Here is a 20,777-nt window from a genome sequence, read left to right on the forward strand (position 1 = left end):
TTCTCAGAAGACATTTTTAGCCTACAGATGGAAACTATCTTCATTCTTACCATTTACAAAGGATACATTATCTCTATTTCCTAACCAAGTGTATCAGGTTCCCTGCTCATGTCATCTTTGCTATTTTGGACAGACTTGGCATTCTGCTTTGATCAGAATCCAAGAATATCAAGACTATATTACATTTTTGGAATCTAACAAGTCTGGCCTTGATTCTCATGCTATTGACACTAAGCAAAGACCTTTTTGGAACCATACAAAGATTCTTCATTCCAGAAAGTTCACATTTGATTGTCTTTTCATCAAAATATGTGAAACGCTATGAAATCGGCTGAACCTTAAAGGCTGTATGCCAATATCAAAGTTTTGGGAAGTGATTACTATTAATTGGTCATATTTAAAAAAAAAAAAAAAAAAATGATTATTTAAATTTTTTTTTTTTTTTATCTCCACAACTTTCACAATTGTTCCTTTGAACTCAAAGTGTGATTTGAACTCATAATAGTGTGATTATATACTTCAGCTATGACCAAGATACGCAGTAGTAGACAAATGCTTTATGACTCATTCTTATGATTCATGTTTTGAATGTAGTTACCAGTCTGTCCTCCTGATGATATCCACATAATATTGGATGAAATATATTGGAGTTTTTAAATAAAATTCTATATATATTTTTTTTTACATGTGAAAGCCATGAAAGTTTTTAACTTTCGCTTTGAGAATTCTTATATAAATGCAATACTCTCTGAGCAATTGCTTTAAAAAAAAGAATGTAGAATTAACTGGACTTCCAACACAATTTCCCATAATTTCCTTCCTGTAGTATCACCCAATATTCCTGGATATTCACATGAATGCTGACTAAATGAGAATAGGCTAACAGTTTGTAACTTAGACAACCAAGCTGTATCCAGTATTGCCTGAAACTATATATATTATGATGGTATAACATAAACATATATCAAAAATGCTGGCTAACTGGGGCATTGCATAGTTATATAATATCCTACTATTTCATCAAGGAACCAAGGCAAATGGCAAAAAATCAGCTAGTGGAGCAAACTATGCCTCAAATGAACCGAAGAAGGATGCCATCAGTGGAAAAGAGATAAAGATGGTGCAGAAGAATTATAGAAAGAACCTTATTGACATAACTGGTGTAACTGAAACTAAAGACTGAAACAGATGAGAGTCTTCTGAACAATAAATATGAGATGATTTATTCAGCACTAAGGATCAAGTAAAGGAGGAATTAGCCATAGTATTTAATGCCAAACATGAAGATAAATCTCTTGAATGGATTCTATTTCAAGCTGATGGACTGTGATACTAATTTGTGCCTGTGGTTCCATGGACAGTTCTAGTAAGTAAGGAGAATAATAAATTTTTGAGTCATTAGAGATGGCAGCTGCTATGAAATTATAGAAGTTGGTAAGGGATCTGATCCAGGAATGAGTTGATAACAGCAGGAATCTGTACAAGGCAAGTATGGATTTAAGAGGTAGTCATATTTTAGACCAATTTAGTTATATATTAGAGTAACAGATGTAGTTGGAGGGGGTGGGGGGAGAAGGAGAAATTCAAGATATAGAGTAGTATATCTTGAATTTCCAAGAGTTAGGTATGACTCTAGGTATGCAATCTGCTATTACTTGCCTCAAACATTCCTTTGCCATTTCCCATGCACTACCAACACTTAGCCCTTGCAGTTTCACATGCCATGAGACTGATCCAAGCTATCTCCTAAGTTTCTCATACTTACCAGCCTTGTAATTCCACATACCCCCTCCCCTCATAACTGAAAATTCCTAGTGGAATTTTCAGTTAAGAGGGTAGGAATTTTCAAGTGGTCTCAAATCCTTAGAAACTGCATAGATTCCATTTCCTTCCTCCCATGCCCTCTATTCCTTCCAATGTATGCTCCCATAGTTGAAGTTCTCCTCCCCCCCATAATAATTATCCATCCTCCACTCATTGAGCTTATTTGCTGATGCACAGTATCCCCATCATCCTTTTACATCCCCTGGTCTATACAAGCATCCAATTGTATATTTTGTTCTTCGCTATCTCACACCAGATGGCCTCAAATGGGTTATTTTCACTAGCCTGCAGTTGAGCTTCTACTCTCTTTGGTTGCAGTTCATCACCTATCATCAATGATACTCTGCCCCCTCCATTATTTTCTCTCTATCTTTCTTGAGCACACTATACTTCACATTCTTCCCATCCCACTAACTATATCATCTTTTGTCAGCCATTTCCTACTAATAGCAATTACCTTTGGCCAGGATGAATTAACCAATGCCAAAACTAACTCTTGTTCTGAATGCTCCTGGCATTATTGTACATAAAGTGCAAAAGCCCCTTAGGCTCACTGCTATCCTGATGCTTTATACTAATTATCCGATTCTGGTTTGTTACCAGTGCTACTAACTCGAGCATTTTATGCACGTTTTTATACTAACTGCCTCAGTTATCTGTGTACTTGCTCAACAGCTTCCCCCTAAAACTTTTAGTTTCTTGGATTTTGCACATCCACTTTCACTTCATTCAATAACACTTTTTTCAGACTCTGAACCATATCAATTCACATGTAAATCATCTTTCCTGTACAAATCATTTTGTCTGTAAACTCACTCCACAGATCCACAAACTCTACATTATTCCTCCTGGATAACCTACACATCGACTCAGTTTACTATTATGGCCCTCCTTCATAGCTCAGCTCTGTCATACTGTGGCAACAGACTCACTATCTTAACTCTCTCACTCTTTTCTTTTACTAGTTTCAGTAACTCTTTCATGTCCTCCCTCATACTCCACTTTTCTCCTTTCAAATCATTCACTTCAGCCAACACAAACAACTTTTTGCACTCTAATATCCTTGCTAACATCATTAATTTTTGCACTCAGGAATCACGATTTTGTCACTCTCTCGCCAATCACACTTCTTATGATAGAATCACCATACAAGACTCTCTCCTTGATTTTTTCTTCTCTTAGCCAAACATTTCTTTATTTTTTTTCTCACACTTCTTTCTTTCTTGTCAACTGAACCACTTGTCAGATGTTTGTGTATTTACTATATATCTAGTAGTATAAGTAGGAAATTTTCAGAGTTGCATTCCCAGTGTTAGAGGGATAAATTAAGTGTCAGTTAATTGAATGAACAGAATCATTAAGTAAGAGTTGTATATATAAAAAAAATCGTAGAGGGAAATAAATAGAAATGTGATGAGAAAGTTAATGAGCACTACAAAGCACAGACAAGAAGACTGACCATCATGGTTAATATCAGAGTATGAGAGAGAAAATTATCCAAGAAGATCAAACCCAGCCACTTCTTTTGCTATGTGATGAGTTACAGAAAGAATGGTAGGAAAGTGATAACAGCAGAATTAACAGTGGCGGCCCGTGAAGTTTTAAGTTGGGATGCTGCCTATACAAAATAATTTTTAAAAAATTCTTTTTTTCCTAATCAGTAACCAATTTATTAATAAATAAATCTACAGATTTATTTATTAATAAATTGGTTACTAATTAGGGAAAAAAGAATGATTTTTTTAAAAATTTTGTATAGGCAGCACCCCCACTTAAAACTTCACGGGCTGCCACTGAGAATTGGCGAATTTGAATTACAAATTGGTCTATGAAGCTTCAGTCTTATCATACCTTTGTGATTAGTGAATTGGATAAGCAGTGGCTGTCAGACAAGTATCAGCAAGTTGTGTGCAGAAGCAAATAAAAATTGTGGGTGGGAGACATAAAAAAATGCAGTTTTGTCCATTGTGTTTGTCACCTCGTGATACATAAGTAGAGTAACTCCAGATACATGATTTGATCAATGGCTTCAGTTTTATGATTCCCTTTCATGCTCACTTTGCCCAGGAAAATCATCCAATTAAAATAATAAATTGCTTGATGATTTGGGAAGAAATTGAGAGAACAGAAATATATGAACTGAAGGTACTCATTGAATTGCAAAGCCTCAGTATATACAGTAATAAGATTACATGAAATATCTGTCTATATATTATGAGAAAGTGTGTGAGAAAATTGGCAGCACCTATGATCCGGTGTTCAATTTAAGTCTTAGAACATTGGCGATTCCAAGCTTGCATTCTGCAGTGGGTGGATAGCAGTATGATACTCTGACTGTACCCAATGCTTTGGATCTTTCTTAACCATCTTTCCTTCCAGGCTGCTGAGATGATCACTTCTTGGTAATTTAGATCACAGTCTCATCAAGGTTTCATGGAATGCTGTGAAAAGGTTTGAAGAAACCTGTGCTGTTGCACTCAACATATCCGAGGCATTTGATAGGTTTCGGCATTTCAGAAAATTACCATCTTATATTCTATCCCCCTCCCTCCTTTGTAATTGGATTACCAGTTTTCTCTAAGGTTGTTCACTCTGGTAATGAAGGTGGTCTTCCTTCAGATTTTCTGACTAATGCACGTGTTCCCTAGAGATCTGCTATTTCACCAGTCTTTCTTCCTTTATATATAGATGACCTTCTCTCATTGACCTCAAACCTATCCAGAATTTTGTTGATGATAATAGTTGTCATTCATCCTGCTCATATGACATACCCTGAAATACTTAAACATCATTCCAAGCTTAAGCACTAGAGAGTTATCTGTAATATGTGCTCTAAACATCAATCTCCACACCATCCTTCAGTGAGGCAATAACAACCCAGTTGCTTTCAAACATAGTTTGGTCTTTTTTTCTTACAAAAAAAAAAAAACTTAATTCTTCTCTCTGTATCTTTGATAATGCTCAACTTAGCAGTCAAAACCAGATCTCTCTTCTCAGACTGACTCTCTTACCACTAGCCTTTCCTGGTACAAACAGCACTTCTACATTCTATATGGAAATCGCTTCTATACAAAAATCTTCACATTCCTTTTTTGCTCGGGACATAACTTTTCATTCTCTCCAGCTACTTGCTCTCTACAAATCCCAAATCTGCCAGACCTTGGAATACTGCTCTCACATTTGAGATAAAACCTCTCAAAAAACTCTTAATGCTGTTTAGGAGAGAAAGAGCAGTTTGACTGATTGACAACCCTCTCTCACAGACTCTTTAGCCACTGTCTAATAGACATTGTGTCTGTTCTACAAATATTTTCATGGGTACTGTTCAGCAGAATTGGCATCCACCCCCCACATGCCATTTCTGCTTAATTCACAATAACACGAGCAACAGCTGTCCAGCATCCTTTTACAGTTGAACTGCTGACTTACTGAATTTGCTACTCCCATTCATCTTTCACTTAATCTACTTTGATTCTGTGGAACAGCCTTTCTCATGAAGTATTTCCCCCAATGACTACAACCTCAAGCTCTTCAAAAAGAATATCACCAGATTGATTACTATGTCCTTGATGCCTGATCAAACACAGCCTTTATTTACTATGGACTTATACCAAATAAATGCTATATGTGTGTGTGTTGTGGGGGGTAGGTATATATGGGGATCTGAAAAATTTCTGATAAACACCTAGAACAAAATGATATTAAAGCAACTGATATAACCACAAGAAAGAACATACGAGGATATAAGAATATAAGAACACAAGTTACCTTCATACTCTGCTACTAGTATGTTCTTTCCTGTGGTTCTATCAGTTGCTTTAATATCATTTTGTTCTAGGTGTTTATCAGAACTTTGTGTGTGTGCGCGTGTGTGTGTATATATCTCATCTCATCTTCCTTATACCCTCTTTTACCTTGCGGTGTCGAGGGTCCATTGATCATCGGACCTCACTCCGTTTACAGGATAAGGTGGTCAGCCTTATGCGCCGGTGTATCCTATGGCTGTAGTGTTGAGTTCTCAAGGCCAGTTTGCCTGCTTTGCGGGATGAAAAACCCCAGAATAAACTGGGGAAAAAACCCTGCTGTCCACGCCCAAGACTGGCTAACTTGGCTATGGCTGAGGAAGATCCTTCAGCTCCTCACGTCACCGACGGGAATCGAACCTAGGACACTCCTTCCCCAGGCATATGGTTGCGAAGCGCATAGCCACTAAGCTAACCGTGCGGACTGTGTGTATATATAATATATATAATATATATATACATAAAGAAAAAACATAATTATGCCTAAATCTGTCCCTAGAAGCAAGATATTCTTACTATTAACTGTGATTTTGATATTGCCCATGCTTTTAGTGGTGACTCTAGTATCAGAGCACTTAAGTTATAACCTGTGAGACATTTGTAGAATTATTTCATGTGATTCAATTTTGTATATATAGCAGCTGAAATTTCCTATACAAAGAATTTGGAGAGAATCCATCACTACCTGTAGAATACCCTGAAGAAGATAAAACTTGGAGACATGATGAAAGTGTGATTTATAGTTCCAATAAAGAGAATGAGATTAGAGATTTTCATCATTTTAATTTAAATGAAAGGATTTTTGATGGATTGGAAAATTTAGGCATACAGGTGCCCACACCTATACAGGTATAACTTATTATTTTTTTATCTGATTAATCTCAAGTTACTAACAGTTTCATGGTCAGGAGTAATCATTAGCTGTTTGTGAAATTTACAACTTGATTTTATTTATTGGAAAATTGCAAATTACGTGTGATTTCACCATGAAAATTGTGCAGTAACACAAATTTTAAGATGAAAACATGAGTTTGTTATCCAAGATGTTACCTTTCTGTTTTTCACTTTGGCATGTGTTGCATTAATTCACTCCTAGGTTTTGAAATTCAAAGGGAAGAATTTATTGCTGTGGTTTCACAATAAAAGCAAAACTAAAAATGGAAATCATTACTAAAAAAAAATGATATTACTAACTAGTTGTACCATTTATAACAGATTGTCTCTGCCAGCTATTAACAACAAAATATGAATAATGATTTGAAGAATCAGCAATATATATATATATACTCTGCAGATTAGATGAAAACAGCAAGAATGCTTCATAATGATTATATAAATTATAACATGTTAATAATTATTAACGCTAACCACTCAGCCAGCCTGGTTGGCCGAGTGGTTAGCGTATCTGCTCTCCAGCCAAAAGGCTACGGGTTCGAATCTAATTGTGGGCATGAATGTTTGTGATTGTGTGTGAAAACATTAGTGGTGGTGGTCGCCGGTAGATGGTGTTGGTGTAGATGATGGAAGGTGGTGGTCGCCGGTAGATGGTGTTGGTGTAGATGATGGAAGGTGGTGGTCGCCGGTAGATGGTGTTGGTGTAGATGATGAAGGTAGTTGCGGTTGGTGAAGTAGTAGAGACAAAGAGCTGTAGAGTAGGTGCCCTCCCTCGATGAGTCTTCAGACTCCCTGGAGGTGTTACATAATAATAATAATAATATTTAATCCATGAAAAGCTACGAACATTTTTAGACCACCCACTGTAATAATAGTACAATGTACTATTATTGTACTATAATAATAGTAATATACATAATATTAAATAGTAATAATATTAGAAATAATATTAATATTATTATTATTCATAATAATACACCGATCTTTCTATCTGAGTATTTAACACCTTTCAATCAGAACCTTTTGTACCAAGCAAGAAAAGAAAAAACAGAAAAAAAGTATCAATTTTTATGGATCAAAGACGGCAAAATATTCTTGAGAAAGTCAGACTTCAAAGTCTATACAAATAAAAAGCTCGGAAGATATAGACAGGTTGCCAGAATGAAACAAAAGACTCCAACTTAGTTCAATAAGAAGATCTCAACACAACAAAAATGAATGTGAACCATCAGATCGATGTAATTACACCAGAATACATCAATAATTGTACTTTTGAATCTCTTGATGCATGGAAACAAAACACAGTACAAGTGAGAGGTCTCTCAATCTTGCATATTAACATCAGAAGCATCCAAAAACATCTGTTATTATTACAGGCTTATCTGAGGAATTACACTGATATTATTGATATATTGATTCTTACAGAAGTATCCATAACTAATGATGAAGCGACTGCTTTCCAAATTTCAGGCTTCAAACAACATAGATCATGCTGCTAAACAAAAAGAGGGGGTGGAATATTAATCTTTATCAAACAAAAATTAATAGCAAAAGAAACGGCCTATCAGTTTGAGCATGCTGAAACCCTCTGTCTCGAAATCATTAATGCCACGAATACACAGCATCCCATAATACTAAATGCTATTTACAGGCCACCAAACCTAAACATGATAAAATTCATACACGAACTCAATTGCTGGCTTTCAAGCCAAGAAATATGCTCAACCGAACACCTAATGATAATTGGCGACATAAACATAAATATTGCAAATGAAAACCAGAACAACACTGTACAATACCTAGACACACTATCCATGTATAATCTAATACTAACAATAACATCATGTACTAGAGAAGAAATATTCGGAAATACTATCACTGCCTCCTGTCTAGATCATATAAACGTCCGAGCACCACCAAATAGTTACACTGCATCAGTCATAAGTGCAAAGTAGCAGACTATTACTTCGCCGCTCTAAACCTGCACACCAAGACAATACCCATGCAATGTCCCACAGAAGAAAAGCGACAGAAAACAATAATAGACGAAGAAATAGTCAACCACGAAATAAGAAAACAGACTGGGAACAACTGGCATCAGATATCTTATACAACAACATTAAACTCACACTGGAAGAAATATATAAGAAAGCTACAAAGAAAGGCTGAATTCGATCAAAAACAACACAAAATCCTTGGATAACACAAACGTTAATCCTAGAAATACACAGAAAGGACGCTTTATGGAAAGAATTAAAGCGATATCCAAATAACACAGCTTTAAAAACTGAATATAAGATAACAAGGAATCGCCTTACAACACAAATCAGAAATGCAAAAAGAAGCTACTACAAAGACAAACTAACCTCCGCACAAAACAACATGAAACAAACCTGGCATCTGATTAATGAGATGCTAGATTTTGCTCCCAACACCACCGCCTCCGAAACCATAAAACACAGCTTCATGAAAGATGCAAAACCTATCCAACAACTAGCAAATGACTTTAACCAATACTTTGCAGACTCCATCCAAGAACTGCACAGAAATATTCCCCCAATCACAAAACGAGACCCTCCACTTGGACCGCAATCAAAACAGACATTATGGTTCCCAACCATAAAAGAAGCAGAACTTCTCTCAGCAGTACATCAAATCAAACCAAACAAAGGCCCAGGAATAGATGGTATCAGACCTAAAGATATAAAGCAACATGCAACTAGTTTAAGTCCTATCCTACTAAAACTAATAAATAAAATATTTAAAACAGGACAGATACCAAGCATGCTAAAGACCACCATAATCACACCCATATACAAACAAGGAAAAAGAAATTTAATCAGCAATTACAGAATCATAGCAAGATTACCAATTATCAATCAAATTATGGAGTGGATCATACTGAAGAAACTCACTGCATACACTGAGATCTTTCATATTATCCCCAAAACACAATATGGTTTTCAGAAAAATAAGGGAACAACATCTCTCTTGGAAGACTTTACAGATGTAATTAATACCGCCTTAGACAAAAACAAAATTGCCATGGTAGTCTTTATTGATCTAACTAAAGCATTCGATACACTTACACATCAAACCTGGTTAGAAAAGCTGAGGCATGTTGGAATAGATGGGCCTCTTCACAGGTGGTTTACAAACTACCTCCAAAATAGAAAGCATATCACACGTATCGGATCAAACCGAAGCAGAGAGCTACGAGTAACCTGTGGAGTGCCACAAGGAGCTGTACTCTCCCCAACTCTATTCAACATTTACATGCACGATATTAATCAGTTACCGCTCAAAGGTAAGATATTCCAATATGCAGACGATACAGCAATAATATCCATCCATAATAACGCAAGCATAGCTCAAACAAATATGCAACATGATATAAATCTGATCGTAGACTGGCTCACGAAAAATTCCATACACCTAAACTCAGAAAAGACAAAATTAATGATATTCAGAAATCCACTGACTCGACCAGTTGATAACAAATATATAACCATCCAACATCCACTTTCCAACATAAAAAACACACAGAACAGCAAAACCACTACAATCACTCATGTTGAAACAATACGATACCTTGGAATTTACTTCGATGCAGATATGAACTGGAATAGCCACATAAACCATCTACACAACAAACTCCGAACAATAAGTGGCAAACTCTACAGGTTAAAAGACATAGTTCCCATACGCCTAAAAACACTAATATACAAAGCACTATGCAAAATATACTAAGATACGCTATAACAACGTATGCTTTCTGTGCACCCTATAAATTAAGTAGATTAATGTCGCTACAGTACAAAATGACAAAACTGATCTTTTGGGAACAAAGAGAAAATCACGACCTTATAAACATTGCAATGTCAGAACACAAAATACTGACAACAAAACATTTATGTCACTATGCAGCCTTGGTAAAACATTATTTCGATGCCAACTACAGGACAGTTAGAAATACATACAGTATAACAAGACCTCAGACTACTAATTATATCACACATAAATACAATAATCACTACGGAAAGGCCACGCAAAACTTCTACATCCCAGACTTGATAAACAAATTACCTTTTGAATACAGAAACCTTACAAACTACAATAGCCTGAAAAGAGCTCTAAGGACATACTATGAACAAGAAACACGCACCCAAAATACCATACAAACTTAATGAAATACAATATATTCGCACAGGCTTCCGGTTCAGCAACGCATCGATACATTCCAAGTTATTGTGTGCGTGCATGTGTGCGAATGTGTGCAAATTTCTCAATCATAGATTTCGTAGCTTCCCAACACAGAAAAAAAAAAAAAAAAAAATACATAATAACCAACTGGTGTCATCCTCAGATAAGCTTACATATAAGCTTCGAGGATGAAAGCAAATAAATTAGTTCTCATCCAAGATGTATCATATGTAACCAAATGCATGTAATGTACGTATCACATGTAAACCAATGTATGTAATGTATGTATTATATGTAAACCAATGTATGTAATGTAAACATCACATGTAAACAAATGTATGTAATGTATATTATAACTGTAACAAATGTATGCAATGTAAAAAAAAAAAAAAAATTCCTTTAAAAGTAAATCATAAGTTAACACCATATGTTTGTGAGAATAAGGAAACATAATATTTAGATTGCATATGTGTAAATACTGTTGTATAATCACACCTTTTCAAACTTGAAAAAAAAAAAAAATAGTAAACCACAACATGAATATCATACAACTTATGTAACTCTGAACAATATAATTTAAATTATTATTATGATTGTTATATAAAAAAAAAACAACTGTTATCATCATTACTATTTAAATCTCATTATATGTAGCACAAAGTGCTGAACCTTGTAAAATAATATACTGAATAGATGATCATTGTACATATGTAAATATTTGAAAGAACAATAAAATAAAATAAATTAAAAAAAAATAATAATAATAATATTTTTTTAGTAATAATAATGATAATTTATTCATTCTAAAATATTTATACATACAATAAACTTCTTGTGTGACATTGCACCTTATAATTTTACAGAGTTCCTCACTAAGTGCTGCAATTTCTCCATTGGATTTCAATTAAAATTTTTAATAATACTTTTTTGCCTTTATATTATGTATTTACAACACATGTTCTTCTAATATTAACAATGAAGATTATACAGAATTTTTTGTATAATTTTTTTATTTTTATTTATTTTATTTATTTTATTTTCAAAGTTTGAGAAAGTGTGATTATACAAACAAATTTCTGCATTTGTTTATAAGGATTACTTGTAGATGAGTGAGGCAAGTTAATCCCACCTACTTTGAAGCTTGGGTTAGCTTTTATGAAGAGAGTGAGATTTAGCCTTCACTATTTATGTTGTTGCTACTGTTTATGTATGGGATGGAGGCATTGGATGCTAGTGATTTGTGATGTGTATATTAGTGTTAATGGTATCTTAACTTTGTTGGTATATTTTCCAGAGTTCGTTTTTTAATGTTCTGTAGTTATCTATGTGTTTTAAATTTCTTGGTAGGTTGTTGAGTTGCGTGGGTATCTGATGTGATCTCACAAAAGAACCGTATGAGTTGTTGAAGGGTGTGGGGATGTAGAGAGTTGTTGTAGGTCGTGTTATACGATATGTGTCTCTGTTATTTCAAGGTGATGTTGAAGTAATTCCTTGTTAATGTCATGTAGTGCTTCAGGTTTTTAATGCTCAGAATTCTGTGTATCGCCATGTGCTTGTCGGATATTGGGTGTTGCGTGTAAGATGTCCAGATCACTGTTGACACGATTTTCGTGTGTAATGTTTCTAATTTTGTTAGGTGGCTGTTTGATGTATTTGCATAGACTGTTATTCCGTATCTGAGTAGGGATTTGCATATACTGTGATATAGGAGTTTTTTTATGTTGGATGGAATAATGTCTTTAACTTGGAAGAGTTTTGCTGCGATGATCCATAGTTTGGTGTGTAGGTATTCTATATGTTTTGTCCATTTAAGGTGGGAATCTATATAGAGACCGAGGTATTTTGCATGTATTACAGATTTGATTTCTGAACATTGGCAGGTATTTTTTGTTATTAATGCAGCGGTATGTGTGACAGTGTATCGATAGTGATGCGGCGCATATGATTCTTGGGTTGTGTATTATCAACATCTGTGTTTTAGTGCCATTGATTAGAATTGCATTTCGGTGGAAGTATGTTGTGATTTCATTTAGGTCTTGTTGTGCTTTGCAGAGAGCTGTGTTAATGTCTGTGTGGATTGCTAGTAGTGCAGTGTCATCTGCGTATTGAAATATTTGACTTCTTAGGGATATGTTATGAACATCGTTAATGTATATGTTGAATAGAGTGGGTGATAATATGGCACCTTGAGGTACACCGTGTTTTATTTGTATACTCCGACTGTGACATGTACCTATTTTTTACTTGTGTTCTGTTTGAGAGGTAGTTCTTGAACCATGTATGCAGTGTTCCTCTTATACCTATTGAGTATAAGAGGAACACTGCATATTAGAAGATGTCGCCAAGACAATAAACAAAGCTCTCGACAAAAACAAGTACACCGTCCTTATACTGCTGGGCCTAACCAAAGCATTTGATACACTTGAACATGACATACTACTTACCAAATGCTTTGGTTAGGTCCAGCAGTATAAGGACGGCGTACTTGTTTTTGTTGAGAGCTTTGTTTATTGTGTTGGCGACATCTTCTAATAAAGTAATGGTGCTTTTTGTTTTCTGAAAAATAATATTAATATTATTAATAATAATATTAATATTAAATAATAGTACAATGAGTGGTCTACGAAGTCTAGAAACCCTTCTCTAGTAATCAAACATCTTTTTCAAGGCATGTGAGAAGAGGCCTCCTATATTCAAGGTGGTTGGCTCACACTGGGTGGAATTTGAACTTACAACTTGTAGGCTGCATAGTGGTCGCACTATCCTCTCAGTCATCCTAGCCAACAAAACCATCTTAAAATATCTGTATTTTACAATTCCCCTTCCTACTTTTTTATCAGTTGAGTTTCCTTGGGGCAGGCTAAGTTTTAGTAGTTAGCATTGGTAATTTTTTTTTTTGATAATCTCTTTTTTTCACATTATTATTATTATACTGACACATCCATGGTGTCCTAGGACTCATTGCAGGAGACCATTCTACTCTGATACAACTGTACAGAAACCACTGTCTAATACTTAATAATCCACCATCTGCACTACATTATCCTATATAATATTTTTGTCTATTATGTATTCTCTGGCTTGTTTGCCTGAACACACATCCCTACTACCTTGTATGAAATTAGCTAACTCATTTTCAGTGAAAAAAACAAAGAAAAAAAACATATAACAATTCCTTACATCATGATTAGAATTGAAATTGAACTCAAGTCTTTTCCAATCAAAAGGCATATGTTCCATCGTTCTAACCTAACCTAACCATTCCTTGCACCCAAAGCAAGAATCACATTCCTAGACCAGTGAGCCAAATTTAGAAGGTTTTACATGTTGTTGGTTGAATGAGACATCCTATGATGAGTCTGTTGATTCCATGATGGTTTGTTGTCGTTATTATTATTATTATCAGCATTCCATTAGGAGACATAAGTTCAAGTAGGGCAATATCACAAATCCTACAAATTACCAAATTCATATTTATACTAGTGTATACATGTAACTGTTACTAAATATTTTCAAGATTAGTTTTATCTTTGTGAGAGGAAAACCAGGACATCCAGTAGAAAGCTAACTCTATAACAATAGTTTGAGACTATCTATCTCAATTTTGTGTGTGTGTGGGGGGGGGGGACATAAACAACAGGTGAACTATACATTGACTAACCATGAGTGTTTCCAGTCAGCTTATCTCCTTCATCTTATTCATTCTGTCATCTTATTTTAATTGTTAATTTTTTTTATTTTTATAATAATTCAAAATATTACAACAATTGTTTTTTTTTTTCAGCCAATAACTTATAATTGAGTTCTCAGGCACATGCATTACTATACCTATCTACTATTTGTATTTTAGCAGAATCAGAAGGACTGGAGGAGGTCAATGTACATGTTGAACTGATAGAGGATGATGACACTGTTCCTCATGGTGATTTACAGCTTGAAGAAAAAGACACTGCCCACTCAGAGGAAAGTGAAAAATCCATGTTAAATTCATCTCCAGATATCCCAGTTCATCCCAGCCCCTCAAGTGAATCAGGTGAATACTTCAAGTGAATATTTCATTTCCAGCATTTTATATTATTTTATTGGATTATGCTAAAGGTGCTCAGTTGTAACATTTAAGGATGAAAATATTCTTAAATATCTTCATTGTTGAGTTAACATTTTTATTAGTAGTAATATTCATTTCCAATTATAATAACAGAATATCTGATGTGCATTTTATAAATGCTGCTCTTTCTCTTCACTTGCTTCTCAAATATTTGTTTCTGACTGTTCTCAGATCTTGTGACGGGATCTGAGAGGGATAAATTGATGTTGTAGAGGACACAGAGCCAGATAACAAAAATGACTAAGGCGTGAAGTCATTAGCTTCTATATACGAGTTGCCCCAGTCCTGAAAATATTTCAGGTGAAAACTTGTTTGCTTACACTTGGATAAAGGATTAAACCAAGTATATAATTTCTTTGTGGCTTTAATTTATAAAAAATGATATCAAGGCTGTACAGTGTTTGTTATGAGGATATACTGAGGCAGTGACACGCTCAGGATTTAATCTTAGAGGGGGCCCGAGCACTCGAGATTTAATCTTAGGGGGAGCCGAGTTGAGTAGATGATTTGAGAATACACACTACGCATTGCATATGAGCTGTGACTGAGCATCTGCAGTGACCGTTAATACATGATACCCGTGATCTTCTCTGGCTTGGCTCGGGCAGACGAAATAGCTCCCGAGTACTACTTCGTTTGCCTTGCTTTCACAGCGGCCAGGATTCCCTAGAGCTATAGGGTATTCCCACCTTATGTGACCGCTAATTCATAAGTAGCATAGAAATAGAAGACACGACACAACATAAATTTTAAAAAAAATGAATTTTAATTAGGAAAAAATTTTCAGAAATTTTTCTAGTGTTTTTTTCCTTTTTCTTTTTTTCGGGTTCAGGGCTCCTTGGCCCCCCCTCCCTGGGTGCACCAGTGTGCTGAGGTCATAGACTGCAGAGTTTGATGAGTAGAAGACAAAGAGGTAACACGATTGTAACATTTAAACCCATTGAGTTGCAGGGTTGACAATTGGGGAAGATCTTCTGCATGGTGGAACAAGGAGAAGAAGCAAGGATGAGGGACATTCCCTAGAAGTTGCAAATAGAGGCAGTGAGCAGGAGGATGAGAAATTGCTTTTGATTTTGGAGATTGGTTGGGCAGTGGAATGCATTGCTTGATAGGATGGTGAGAGCATGAACAATTAAACAAGTTTAAGGAGTAATATGGTAGATTTTGTGTAGTCTAAGATGGAATTCTCACCATGTGAGGATCCTGAATAATAACAATAATATTTAACATAATTTTTTGGAAATTACAACATAGACTAAATACTAATCACACTTAATTTTAATTAATATTTCTGATATTTCAGCAACATCAAATTGCTATCATCAGAGAACAATGTACAAACTGCCTCATGAACTGCCCAAACTTCAACCATTGTTGAGGTTTGGTTAGTCTCTTAAAAAAAAAACCAATTCTACAGCCACAGTCTGAGACTATCTATCTCAAACTCATTTTGAAAAAAAAAATATATATATATATATATATACTGTATATTTAAATTTTAAAATGAAAAATTTTATTCTTTAGGATGTAGTATGTTCTTCAACATCAAACATCCAGGCATGTTCTTACCACCAGGCAATAATAATAACTGTTGCCAGTTATTTTCGTTATTTTTCCTTTTCACATCTTTCAATGATTATTCTTCCCCATTTAATTTATTTATTCTGTATAGCCTCTATGCAGGGGGAGAAAAAGAAAACCTCACTTCTGCTTCCCTGTAAAATCTAGATTAATCTTTATTATTATTATTATTATTATGTTACACCTCCAGGAAGTCCAAGACTCATCAAGGGAGAGAAAAAAATATTATTATTATTATTATTATTATTGTTGTTCCGGGAAACTCCAAGGAGTCGACAGACTCATCGAGGGAGGCCCTAACATCATGTCAAGAACAACTATTCAACATTCACACAGTATCTATCATGCCTTGCCTTGAACTCATTCACGGTCGTAGCACCCACAACAGACTCTGGAAGCTTATTCCACTCATTTACCACTCTCCAAGTAAAGAACCTAGCTCTAACACCCTTGTCAACCACGCTCTTGCCCAGCTTCCATGCATGGCCCCTAGTCCTCCCACCACCAGTCATATTTTCAAAAATATCTTCTGGATTAATCTTATAAAAACCCTTCAGTAATTTGAATATCTCAATCATGTCACCCCTCCTTCGCCTATCGTCCAATTTCTGCAACCCACAAATCTTCAACCTATTCTCATAAGGTTCATTCCACAGACCTACTATCATTTTGGTCACTCGTCTCTGGACCCTCTGCACTTCCTCCCCATCACGAAGAAACCCTGGTGCCCATAGCTGGGCACAGAAGTCCAGATGGGGTCTTATCAAGGCTCGATACAGAGGAACAACAACTTGTTCGTCTCTGCATGTTAAAGTATTTTTCAGAAGCCAGTTGATTTGGTGAGCTGTTTTAGTCACTTTTGCAATGTGCCCCCTAAACTTCAACTCCCTATCCACCAATACTCCCAAATCCCTGGCCTCATCAATCTCCTGGAGTATGGTTCCACCAATGCGATATACTGCTGCTATTCTTTTCACCCCAAAGTGCATAACCTTACACTTTGCCACATTAAATTGACATCCATTTTTCCTAGCCCAGTCCTCCAAACTATCCAAATCATCCTGTAAAATTTTGACATCCTGTGCACTCACAATTGCTCTACCCAACTTTGCATCATCAGCAAACAAGTGAACACTTCCTCTCAGATCCTTTCCAATATCATTGATGAACAAATTGAAAAGCAGTGGTCCAAGAACAGAGCCCTGTGGCACTCCATTAGTCACAAGATGTCTTTTAGACTCCACTCCTGAATAAACCACTCTTTGATATCTCTCCTTCAACCACCCTCTTATCCATCTCACCAACCCTATATCTATACCCATCTGCTCCAGTTTACTGATTAGGGTTCCATGTGGTATCCTATCAAAGGCCTTGGCAAGGTCCAGTAGTATCACTGTAAACCCATTACCCCTATCCAGTTCAGCGTCACTGTGTTATAAAACGTGAGCAAGTTACTGAGGCATGATCTACCCTTCACAAAACCATGTTGTCCCCCATACAATATCCCATTTTCATCTATCCAATCCTGTATTCTTTTCTTGACTAATTTCTCTAAGACCTTGACAATGATTCCTGATATGCTAATCGGTCGGTAATTTACAACAGCAGTCTTGGAACCACCTTTATGCAGTGGAACTATTTTCCCCTCTTTCCACCCACTCGGGACTAACCCAGACCCAAGACTCAAATTAAACAAAATGGTAAAGGGTACTGACAATTCTTTAGCTGCTTCTCGTACAACACGAGCTGGTATACCATCCAATCCCACAGATGTATTGACATTGAGGTTATGCAATAGACTACTCACCTCCACTTCATTAACCACAATTCCCGTATAATCTACTGGTTTATTCGTTTCTGCAATGTCACCACCTGGATGATATACTTTTGCAAAGTGCTCACTCAGTAACTCAACTATCTCAACTGATTCAGTTACCTCCCTACCATCGGCATTCTTTAAAATCAATCTGCCATGTACGTTTTTCTTTTTACTTGCTACATATCTAAAAAACTGTTTAGGATTCTCTTTAGCCTGCATGGCCAATGTTCTTTCGTAATCCTTTTTTGCTTTTCTTACCACACTCGTCACCCTTCTGGCCTGCACTTTATACCGTTCATGTGCCTGCCGGTCACCCTTCTCCTTAAATTCCCTCCATAGTTGTTTCTTTTTTTGCAACTCAAGCTTAATGGTGTTATTCATCCATTTAACCCCTACTTGATTTATTATTCGGACTCTAGGTATACAGTCAGCCATTGTTTCATGCAAGCACTTCTTAACTACCTCCCATGCACTATCAACTTCTAGTACTTGCAGTTGTACATGCCATGGCACTGAACCAATCAAACTCCTAAGCTTGTCATACTTACCAGCCCGATAATTCCACATGTACCCTGTCTTAATTGAAAATTCTACACCTTTAGCCACCTCCCAAGTTAAGACCCTATGATCACTCTCACCAATTAGTGGCAATGTGGTCATATTTGTTACAGCCAAATCCTCAGATGTAATTACTAGGTCAAGCACTCTCTGACCCCTAGTATTTTCCATTACATGCTGTCGCAGATAGTTATCCCTTAATAACCGCATAAAATCCAGTTCCTTCCTCCCGTGTGTCCTCTCCTCACTCCAATCAATGCAACCATAGTTGAAATCTCCATAATAATCGCCCTCCTTCCACCCATTTCTTCTATTTGCTTGTGCATACTGTCACCATCATCTTTTCCATCACCTGGTCTATAGCAGCACCCAATTGTGTATTTAGTTCTGCTAGCCACAATCTCACACCAAATGGCCTCAAATGTGCTCTTTTCTCTATCCTGCAATTCAACTTCTATTCTCCTTGGCTGGAGCTCATCAGCTATCATCAACAATACTCCTCCCCCATTTTATTCTCTCTGTCATTCCTGAATACACTATACCCATCACATTCAATCCCACTAGTTATATCATCTACAGTCAGCCATGTTTCACTAATACCTATAACCTGTGGTCTGGAAGTGCCAACCATGGCCCAAAACTCTTCCTTCTTGTTCCTAATACTCCTAGTATTAGTGTACATGAATTTAAGACTCCCATTAGCCCCAACCCTACCTTGATGCCTTATATTAACTATCCCACTCAGATTTGTTGTCCTTATTTGCTCTGGCATATTATATTCATTCTTACATTCAACTGCCTCCATAAGGACTGTATCTCTACTCCCCCCCCTTAACAAATCTAGTTTACCTGAATTTGCACATCCACTACATTCAGCAACACTTTCTCAAGTCTTCTTACACCGTAACCATTCAAATGCAAGCCATCCATCTTATATAGATCCTTTCACCCATCAAACTCACTCCACACATCAACAAATTCCACACCACTCGTCATACATAACCCACGCATAAAGTCATTCGCAATTATAGCCCTCCTTTTAAACATTTCACTGTCATACCGTGGCAAAAGACTAATCATTCTAACTCTCTCACTCTTTTCTTTTGCTACCTCAAACAATTCATTCAGGTCTTCTATCATTTCCATTTTATCTCTTTTCAAATCATTCGTACCTGAATATACTTTGCAAATGTAACAAAAATATTTTTGGACTCTTTTTGAGAATTTAAAACACCACCAACAAAATTATGGTGCAGACATGATTAACCAACCTAAACAGAAAACTGTAGGATCATCAGAGAACCAAAAATATTAGGTATCACAGAAAACAGTACATCCCTCTCCCCTACAATTATGCATATAATCCAGTTATACTACATAGCATATTAAAAGTATAATATATTTATAACATGAAATACAAACTCATCTTGAAGAAAAAAAAGGAGTTTGTATATGTGTTTTCAGTACAACTTCAAACACATTGAATTTTTTTCTGCTCTTTCTCATTTATTTCATCACCTGTCTTCTGGAACAGCCTTTCTCATGAGATATTTCACAACTACTGCCTCCAATTTTTCAAGAAAAATGTCAATAGTATGGTCTCATGGCATAGACACATATTTCCTTCACCTTCAATAAGAATCCATTAAAAAGAGATTAATAACAGTCTAGCCTTTCTAAACAACTTAATAACATATCTTCCAAATGGTGATCTTCTTTTTAAACCATACAGAAAACTACTCATGCTGGCTGATATATTCATAAACTTTCTCATCAGTATGGTATCATTAAAACTCTAATACAGCTATTAATCTTTCCAATGAGTCATCTCAGCTGAACTTAACCATATAAGCCATACCTTCTTATATAATGGTACATTTCTGACACAAACGAACTGGTCGCTGTTCACAACAGTAATGACATTTTTTTTCGCAAATCAGAAAAAGATGAACCAAAAACAGGATCATGTGTTTTATTGCTGCAATAG

The 20,777-nt window shown here is 35.9% G+C and overlaps 1 protein-coding gene across 2 annotated transcripts in view; it reads left to right on the forward strand.

Annotated features, from left to right (window-relative positions):
* LOC150093755 (uncharacterized) overlaps positions 1-20,777 on the forward strand; it is a 96,647-nt gene that overhangs the window by 63,221 nt on the left and 12,649 nt on the right. For both annotated transcript variants that reach the window (XM_090413082.1, XM_090413083.1), the window contains exon 2: positions 14,575-14,757. In XM_090413082.1, coding sequence (XP_090269208.1) covers positions 14,575-14,757 — 183 coding nt within the window. The remainder of the gene's footprint in view (positions 1-14,574; positions 14,758-20,777) is intronic.

Source organism: Typopeltis vanoorti, chromosome 23, assembly GCF_054136105.1.
Source record: "Typopeltis vanoorti isolate ZY-2024b chromosome 23, IOZ_Tvanoo_1.0, whole genome shotgun sequence".
Classification (NCBI taxonomy): domain Eukaryota; kingdom Metazoa; phylum Arthropoda; class Arachnida; order Uropygi; family Thelyphonidae; genus Typopeltis; species Typopeltis vanoorti.